Below are 10,136 nucleotides of genomic sequence, written 5' to 3'. Positions count from 1 at the left end.
TCAATCCAGTATAATACAGTATAACATAATCAATTATATAAAAACAGACAAATATTTATTTATTATTTACTTTATTTCTATACTGCTTTTCTCAGCCCTCAGGCGACTCAAAGCAGTGATAGTACAATCCAGAATAAAAACTCAATTGTTTCAGGGAAGATCCCCTTGAAAGCCCCACCTATGCGGGCAAAATCAGTATGTGGATGCCTGTAAACCTACTTATATCTATGTTCCTGCCCCTTATTGGTCCCAAACAAGCCATTCTAAAAACAGGTACCTTTGACTTCACTGTATGCAGAGCCCCTCAAGTCTTCCCATATCTCCAGGACCGCACAACAGTTTTATCTCTCATTGATTTTAGTGAAGTTTTATTTGTTTTTAGAAAGGGAACTACCAATGAAAAACTAGCAAAAGCTTCACAAAATAAGTTCCTATCTCCACCATTGCAGTTGTGGGTACATTGTAGACTAGTTTCGTCTTCTGAAGAGTCTTCATAGGGTAGCTCTAATCCAGGCCTGGACAACCTATGGCTCTCTGGGTCTCTTGGACTCCAACTCCCAGAAGCCATATCCATCTTGTCCAGTGGTCAGAAGTTCTAGGATCTGAAGTTCAAAACTCCTGGAGGGCCACAGGATGTGCAGATCTAATTCATGCTTCCTTCTTAGGGAGATCAGTACTATTAGTGGAGATATACGTATGTTTAAAACCAATATTAAAATTCTGCATAAAACACTAGTGAAAGGAAAGGAAGACAAGACAAGAGGAAATGATTATCATTTGTATGTTTCATCTTAAAAACTGCAAAATGGTTTAGGATCTATAGTATTACTTAAGGACACCTGTGAACAGTGGGATTTTGGCTCCCATATGGCTTGGAAAGGGAAGAGGATTTCAAAAATTGTAGTCCTCTATTCTAAAGGAGTTTTGAAATCTTCTCTCTTTTTCAAGTCATATTTCTTGGGATAAAAATAAAAATAAGCTTAGTTGAGTTGTCTGAGCACTGAAAAAGGAGATAGAATGACAAAGCTATTAGGTGCCTTTAAACTGAAAATTGCATACTGTTATACTGCCCATTAGGGTTGAAGAATGATTTTTCTCTCTCCCCCTGCTCCTTTTTTAAAAGGAAGGTGAAAACTTAGCAGATGCAGAAGAAAGATGTGACCAGTTGATCAAAACTAAAATTCAGCTGGAGGCTAAAATCAAGGAGCTGTCTGAAAGGGCAGAGGACGAAGAGGAGTTGAATGCAGAGCTGACCTCCAAAAAAAGGAAACTAGAGGATGAGTGTTCCGAGTTAAAGAAAGATATTGATGACCTTGAGTTAACTCTGGCCAAAGTTGAAAAAGAAAAACATGCCACTGAAAATAAGGTAGCCAATTTTATGCATTTTCTTGTTTGGATAGTATATAGATAAATGCTGGTAAATTCAATTGCAACACAAACTCAATATTAACATGTTTTTATAGGCTCTTTTAGAAAGGTTGCTTTTTCTGTTGCTTTCCAGATGTGCACAAATATCATAAAACTTTCCATTTTCAGTTACAAATTGTAACTTTTACTTTTGAAATTGTGTCCTTCTTTGTGCCTTTGTCTGCACAGTAAAATAACTTTGGCAAAGGACAAGTGTAAAGAGAGACAATATCTAATTGGCGCATGAAATCATCCTGGTTCAATCATTTCCATTGTGAGAATGTGATCAGAATTTCAAATGATCACAGCATAATCAACAGGATTATGTTGTCTTCTACAGGTCAAAAACCTGACAGAAGAAATGGCAGTTCTGGATGAAACTATTGTGAAGTTAACCAAGGAGAAGAAAGCCCTCCAAGAGGCCCATCAGCAAGCTCTTGATGACCTACAAGCTGAAGAAGACAAAGTCAACACACTCACTAAAGCTAAAATAAAGCTGGAGCAACAAGTTGATGATGTGAGAAAGTGAATCCCAGTCACTCCCAATTTTTTGCAACTTGCATCTAAGTTATACCTGCTCCCCTAGTGGAATCTACTTGTGATCAAGCAAAGTGGATGCTGAAGGCACGAGAGGATGCTGTTCCTATTTGCATTCACTCTTGCCTTCAGCAAAATAATAAATATATTTTGGAGAAAAACAGGAGTGGTAGTATTTTCAGGTCCCTGAATTGCCTGCAGAACAATAAGGGGTGCAGGCTCTTGTTTCCATTGATTATACAGTATGTGTAAAAGCAGAAGAGGGGTTCTTTATGATTTTAGCCATCCAGCTAGAGAGGAAGTTTATGCTGAGAGAATGATGGAAAAGCTCATATCTGTGAACGACTATTCCCTTCAGAGTCTGACATTCCCACTTTCTGAATATTGAGGTTAACCCAAGAGAGGAATACCAGCTGCCCTGGGATCCTTTCTATGGGTTTCAGGCATTAATTGGCACTAACATTAAGCTTGTGTTACAGCTGGAAGGCTCCTTGGAACAGGAAAAGAAAATCCGCATGGATCTTGAAAGAGCCAAAAGAAAATTAGAAGGGGACTTGAAACTTGCCCAGGAATCCTTAATGGATCTAGAAAATGACAAACAACAGCTTGAAGAAAAACTGAAAAAGTATGGACTGTTTAAATTGAAGTTTAATATTCAGATATGATTAGTGAACTACTTTTTAATTATTACCTCTTCTGTCCTTTTACAGGAAAGACTTTGAGTTTAGCCAACTGCAAAGTAAAATTGAGGATGAACAAAATTTGGGAATCCAGCTACAGAAGAAAATCAAAGAACTTCAGGCATGAATTATTTACTTCACATATTTCATTCCAGCTCATTTTTATGTGATAGCAATAAGAATATTTGATGTATAATAGATATAATGACACACGCCTTCCTGACTCTAAAGCTGAAATTTTGCTGAATATATCCAAATACTGGTTGAGATCCTGTGGTCATTTCTAGAGTAAGGGTTATACATGTGGAACTTCCCTAGGCTTCTCCTGTCATTATATTCAGTGCTATATCTCTGAGATATACCACCATGTGGCTGTTGGAGAACAGAAGGGATTGGAGAAGCAACTGCTTATGTCTTCACTGGCAGATGTGGACTAACAACCTCATCAGATGAAGTTGTCTCTGCATCTTCTCCCCATGTCTCTACCCTGTTGAAACGGAATCCCATGGAGTCCATTACATGACGCAAGGCAATTTCAGATGGGACTCCATGGGGCTGTTTTGGCAGCATAGAGAAATGGAGCCCAGAGTGCCTTTTGAGGAATCAGGTTATCCAACTCCTAATTGGAGAACATGAAGATGATGTTCAAAAGGTTAGGAAAGGACAGGAAACAATGTGGCATGGGAGGCAATCCCAGAAGACAGGGAAAGATGGTGGGGAATGAATGACAGTTCTCTCCACCTGCCTGTCTGATGTGGTCCTGTGGTCAAGACCTTCCAGGAGGCATCAGCAGATGATGCCATTTTACATTGCCAGATGTTCTGTTCTGCATCAGCAATGGAATAGGTGTTGCAGGTGCACATTGCAATGACACAGTACATTCAGATAGTTGTGGAGGGAGGAAGGAAATATCAACATCTCTCCATCTCTCCATCTCTCTGTCTCTCTCTCTCTCTACACACACACACACACACACACACACACACACACACACAAATGTGAGCTGCAATTACACTTGCATTCTGTAACAGAATGCTAGCCAATGGGTTTCATTCTAAATATGTGTTTTTCATCAGATATTTAAATGTAAATATGTTCAAGCAAAATCAAACAGATAAACAAAAATAGGATTGTAGCAGCCCCATGATTCATGTTGTGTCATGTAATAACACTGAAACAATCACGTTAAAACAACTTGAATACATGTTTCCGAAGTAGCTCTTCTATTCACTTTGCTCTTAAGTTATTTTTATAGCCACCATAAATTCTATTTTCCTTTAAATATCCTTACATTAAATATCCTTACATATTTGATCTGATGGAACTTTTCTGTCCCTATTGCTGTTTTGTTCTTTCCTTTTTAAAAAATCTGCCTATTCTCTTTTGCTGCTCTGTATTGTGCTATTCCTTAAGACTTTTTTCAAATCCCTATGGCAAAACATAGCATTTTAACAAAGCCTTAATTCTTATTCCCAATTTTTAATCAACCCCAATTCCATGAAGTTTTCCAAGTTTTCATGTGTGTCTCATGACTTTTAGACTGAGAGCACTTTGCCACCACCATCAGAGATTCTGACTGTCTTTTTTTACTTCTGAAAATATCTAGTTACAACAAAATCTTTTTTGTAGGCTCGCATTGAGGAACTGGAAGAGGAAATTGAGTCTGAGAGAACGAATCGGGCAAGAGCAGAGAAGCAGCGTGCAGACTTAGCACGTGAGCTGGAAGAAATCAGTGAGCGGCTTGAAGAGGCTGGAGGAGCTACCTCTGCCCAGATTGAACTTAATAAGAAGCGAGAGGCAGAATTCCAGAAGATGCGGCGTGACCTGGAGGAATCAGCTCTGCAGCATGAAGCCACTGTAGCAGCGTTGCGCAAGAAACATGCAGATAGCACGGCTGAACTTGCAGAGCAAATTGAAAACCTGCAGCGTGTCAAGCAAAAACTGGAAAAGGAAAAGAGTGAATGCAAAATGGAGATCGATGATCTGGCCAGTAACCTGGAATCTGTCACCAAATCAAAGGTATTTGAAAACAAAACAAATGCAAAATGAGCATTCTTAGTCGTGCACAGTTACATAAGAATGCATAACATAAACTTACAATTTCAAATATGTTCATAGGGTAACCTAGAGAAAATGTGCCGTACATTAGAGGATCAGCTCAGTGAAATAAAGACGAGGTCTGAAGAAAACCAGAGATCGGTGACTGATTTAACCACAATGAAAGCACGTCTGCAGGCTGAATCAGGTAAAGGAAGTGATGGGATTAGTTGAAGACTCATTCCAAGGTCTTCCCACTATTTATTATAAAGAAAAGACTTTGAATGTTTATGTTTCTCAATGTTCTGTGAAATCTCTTTGCCAAAAGTGTACCTCCACTAATGCCTCTTCACACTTGAGCATTTTTTCCCACTTTAATCCACTTTAAATGCCGTGACTGCCTCCTGCAGAATTCTGGGGCTTGTAGTTTAGGGAGGGGGCTTTAAACTGTTCATCCAGAGAAGCCCTGGGCCTCTCTAAACTACAAGCCCCAGGATTCTTCAGGAGGCAGTCACAGAATTTAAAGTGGATTCAAGCGGAGAAATACACAAGTGTGAAGAGGCATGAAATAAACTGAGAAATGATAATCTGGTGTTTGAGCGAGGAAGTAGGTCTTAAATTATTACAAGGGCAGGATTTAGGCCACTAGTCTCCATCTGGCTAAAGTAACAGGTAAAGCAAAATGAAAACCACACGATTCTATCTTCACATCACCAAGATTTAATGCAACCCACGATTTATCAGGGTAAACCACCCATTCTGTATTGTAAATCCCATGGATCAGCGCTTGAATAGTGAGGTTATACTAAGGGAGAGAATTAGTCTGGGGCTTCATGCATTTGCACAAAAGGAAAGCCAGTGGAAATATGAGTGGCTTGCACTTCTTCAATTAACAATTATGGTGCAACTTTCAAACTGGGGACATACTTCTCCACAAGTAAAATAAAAGGAAAAATGAGAATGCCCCCATATTTTGATAATGTGCATCTTACCATGGAAAATATGCAACATGGCTTGGATATATAGAAGGTACAAAAAGCACAAAAGGCACTGCTTGCAGCTCATGTTTCCCCAGCTTCCCATAGTCTCATGTCTATCAAACAGCCTGAGTGCATTCAGAGACAATTTGAAAAACCATCACACTCCAATATGTCTGTAATTTTGGACTTTTATGGAAAGCTTGTGTTCTGGTCCTTTTAGAGGAGAACGTATATTTGGAGCACCAAAATATTTGTAAAAAGAAAAGTGTTTTGGGGAACAATTCCCATGAACATAGTAATAATAATAGGATGTTAGTTCTGTGGCTTATTGTACCTCTGTCAGTTATGACATCACATCTAACACTACATCATAGTTGCCAAATGGCATAGGGAGGAAATTAAGAATGTCTCTTCTTTGACCAAAGGTGAACTGGCACGTCAAATTGAGGAGAAGGATAGCATAATATCTCAACTTTCCAGAGGCAAGCAAGCATTTACCCAGCAAATAGAAGAACTGAAGAGGCAGCTCGAGGAAGAGACCAAGGTAATCAAATGAACAAAGTATTAGGGAATATTGTTGTTTAATTAGACGCAATGAATCACCATCTCATGAAATGTTTATAGATATTTCAACCTTTTGGATACATTTGATGAGCTCTTCTAGCATATTATGCAACTGCACTGTGATGATTTGTCCATAGAATTTGGTCCAACAGTGAATAGGGCTCTATTTCTTTGTGGAGTCCTGCCTTTGGTCATATGAAACCATGCCTATCCCATGAGACATAAATATTTCAAATGGTGGCAGGCCAGATCTACATCATTTATTCTTCAGTTTAATCCACACATAAGTAGATATGAAACTCATGGAGTTGGGAGGCAAAGTGCTTGAACTCAGTTATATTAATTCATGAGCATGATGACAATCCTGTTAACATACTAATTTCTCCAGGTTTTAATTTCTCTTGCATCTGTTGAACATCAACTCATTATTTTTTTTTTACATTACATCTTCCAAACATAAGCATTGCTATTGTAGAAAAAGATATTAACTCTGGCAATACCTTGCATTGCACAATTGGATAGCCCATATATTAGAGAAGTAAATCTATATAGATTACATCACTCGTTCATAGAATCCAAATGTCTTAGAATAACCCAGGACTGGAATTTGATTGAGCTGCAAAAAGAAACTTCATTTTGTTAATACTGATATTAGTTACAATAACTTTACTCATACGAAACAGGGTTGGGGAACAAATAGATCTCCAGGTGCTTTGAACTCCAGTTTCTACGAACCCTAGGCAAAGATGAGGCATGGTGCACATAGCAATTCATCAACATCTACAGAAGCATAGTCTGTTACTGTAGGGTAGAATCATAGAAACATAGAAGAATAGAGTTCGAAGAGATCACATAGATCATTTTGTCCAACCCCCTGCCATGCAGGAAAAGCACAACCAAAACACTTGTGAAGCTGTCTCCATGTGAACAGGAGGAGAAAAGGATCTCAGTTACTAATAAAACATTTGTTTTACTTAGGCAAAGAATGCACTGGCCCATGCCTTGCAATCTGCTCGCCATGATTGTGATTTGCTCCGGGAACAATATGAAGAGGAGCAGGAAGCCAAGAGTGAGCTCCAGCGAGCCTTGTCCAAGGCCAACAGTGAGGTGGCCCAGTGGAGAACCAAGTATGAAACAGATGCCATTCAACGCACAGAAGAGCTGGAGGAGGCCAAGTAAGTGCTGGAATAGAAGTGGTCAGCTAACAGTCATTTTCACACTTTGCCCTATCATAATTTTATTGTTCAGAAGTACTCACTATTACTATGAGCAAATAAACATGAATTGGGTACATTAACTGAACTTTAGTTTCATGGCTAGTTCCAAAATAACCACAAGGGGTGGGCATGAGAACAATGCCTCCCATATCCTCCAGACTCAATTTGGGCATCAAAAGATTTGAAGGAAACATTCCAAGTCTCCTAAGGGAGCTAATTTGGCCCCCCAACTTCCCATGGGTAAGCCCTGCTCAATCCGATTGTGTTTTCTCCCTTATGCCTTATTAGCAGAAGGATTGGAATTTGTGTTCAAAGACTTCTAGATATATGTAATCATTGCACTTTGGGGGAGTTATACATTTACTAGCAATACACCTTACTAAAGATTATGAGAACTCTCCATGAGGTCTGCTAATCATGTTTAATCTTCTACAAACATGCAGAGTTCTCAACAACATCACCCTGCTGTACAGTACATAAGGAGGCAAACTGAGAAAACTAATCAGTCCCTTAGGAGTTATAATTGTAAAATTTCTTTAAGGAAAAAACTAGCCCAACGACTTCAAGAAGCTGAAGAACAAGTTGAGGCTGTCAATTCCAAGTGTGCCTCCCTGGAGAAAACGAAGCAGAGGTTGCAATGTGAAGTGGAAGACATGATGGTGGATGTCGAGAGGGCAAATGCACAAGCTGCTGCTCTGGACAAGAAACAAAGGAATTTTGACAGGGTATATTTTGAAAGGTTCTCTTCTGTTATAGACCATTAGATGAGAAGAATGGGATGAACCAAACACTCCAATCCAAGCCAGTGAAAGTGGGAGGGATAATTATATTTGACACTGTTCCAATAGACCTCATTACCTCTGAGGATGCTTGCCATAGATGCAGGCGAAACGTCAGGAGAAAATGCCTCTAGAACATGGCCATATATCCCGAAAAAACCTACAACAACCCAGTGATTCCGGCCATGAAAGCCTTCAACAAGATACTGGAACAGTCACTGACTTCATCCTCACTTATACCTGAAAATGTGTAAAAGCCCATTTTCTGGCCACCTGCAGCCTAGCTGGGATTTGAGGGTGGATGCATGATATAATTTGTAAAATATTCCCTCAATATTAAAATGTTACTAAAATTGTTCAAGCTCCCTGGTGCAGGTCAGACTGAACCCTGCTTACAGATAGGTCAGCTTCCAAAATCACATGTACAGTGTGGACCCATTTAATGCAGTTCAATGCAGTTCAAACTGCATTATATGACTCTACACTGACTATAATGCTGTTCAAACACCATTATTTGGCAGTGTACATCCACGCAGAGACTGTGACCTCTTAGCTTTCTGATGGTTCAGTGTACACAAACTTTGTTTCATACAGAAAATTATTGAAAATATTGTATGAAATTATCTCTAGGCTATGTATAAGGTGCATACAAAACATAAATGAATTTTATGTTTAGACTTGGATCCCCAACTCCAAGATAATCTCATTATGTATATAGATGTAAAACAGGTATTCCAAAACACTTCTAGTCCCAAGCATTTTGAATGATGGGTGTTCAACCTGTGCCACTCAGGGATTCAATGATGCAGTGTCTTACAATTCAATGTGTGGAAAGCATGACTTGAAACATAGAGCGTTAAACATGTTTTTGGATTATATGAATCCATTGTTTTGGAATGTTTGGTCTGCGATGGTTGTTTTGTCCATTTGTGTGAATATTGCCATTGTGGAACTTTAGCATTCCCAAGAGGGTTTTTATCTAGACCTTATCTAGTTGGGGGAAACTCACAGAAACCCTATATAAACTTCCTTGAACTAAAAAGTTGCACTGTGATAAAGGACATGAAAATGACATGTTGAAAATAGTTTGATTAAGGGATATCTTGTAAGCATAAAAATGTTCAGAGCAAGGAGGCACTAATGGAAAGGAAAAAGTGAGTGGGTTGCTCTGAGTTTTTCAGGTTGTATGGCCATGCTCCAGTAGTATTTTCTCCTGACATTTCACCTGCTTCTGTGGCTGGCATCTTGCACTTGCCTCACCTCCAATAGACCTCTGAAGATTCTGGCCACAGATGCAGGCGAAATGTCTGGATTCTGGCTGCTAAAATCATTATGTGTGGGTTTATCAGTCAGGGCTGTTTCCTACTTTGTTCTGTTGATTGTTATGCCCCTCACAGACAAAGCTTGGAAACAGAGATGTCACACATAAATCTTTTATAATGATATTCATAGTTGTTGCTAAAAGCACAGGGTCAGATATGCTACTGAGAATATTTTGCCTGTGCCTTTTTTTAAACAAAGAAAATAAATATAGAAATAAAATATACAGAAAATATTACTTATATATGATAATTTGTATGCAAATAATAAGTAATTATATTCAAAAATAAGTAAACAATATAAATAACCTAAACACATGGGATGTTAAGATTTTGGCAGAATGGAAGACCAAGTATGAGGAGAGCCAGTCAGAGTTGGAAGGTGCCTTGAAAGAGTCACGCTCATTGGGTACTGAACTCTTCAAAATGAAGAACGCCTATGAAGAAACGTTAGATCAGTTGGAAACAATCAAACGAGAAAACAAGAATTTACAGCGTAAGTGTCATAATTAACGTTCTTTCTATTTGTTGGTGTTTTGGCTCCAGCAAGAACAAAACGTCCATATGTAGACAAGACTTGACATCTTTGATCTGTTCCAGTGACACAACAGACAAA

General features: G+C 38.9%; 1 protein-coding gene across 1 annotated transcript in view; it reads left to right on the top strand.

Moving 5' to 3' along the window:
- The window catches only part of LOC132768545 (myosin-3), a 111,720-nt gene that overhangs the window by 15,422 nt on the left and 86,162 nt on the right, over positions 1-10,136 (top strand). Inside the window, exons 23-32 of the mRNA XM_067464813.1 lie at positions 1,124-1,366; positions 1,748-1,924; positions 2,424-2,569; positions 2,655-2,745; positions 4,254-4,643; positions 4,743-4,869; positions 6,067-6,185; positions 7,184-7,380; positions 7,964-8,147; positions 9,851-10,016. Of these exons, the coding sequence (XP_067320914.1) occupies positions 1,124-1,366; positions 1,748-1,924; positions 2,424-2,569; positions 2,655-2,745; positions 4,254-4,643; positions 4,743-4,869; positions 6,067-6,185; positions 7,184-7,380; positions 7,964-8,147; positions 9,851-10,016 (1,840 nt within the window). The remainder of the gene's footprint in view (positions 1-1,123; positions 1,367-1,747; positions 1,925-2,423; positions 2,570-2,654; positions 2,746-4,253; positions 4,644-4,742; positions 4,870-6,066; positions 6,186-7,183; positions 7,381-7,963; positions 8,148-9,850; positions 10,017-10,136) is intronic.

This window comes from Anolis sagrei, chromosome 2, assembly GCF_037176765.1.
Source record: "Anolis sagrei isolate rAnoSag1 chromosome 2, rAnoSag1.mat, whole genome shotgun sequence".
NCBI classification, from domain to species: Eukaryota; Metazoa; Chordata; class Lepidosauria; order Squamata; family Dactyloidae; genus Anolis; species Anolis sagrei.
Note: the sequence above shows the minus strand (reverse complement) of the source record. Positions and strands in the feature narration are given on the sequence as shown.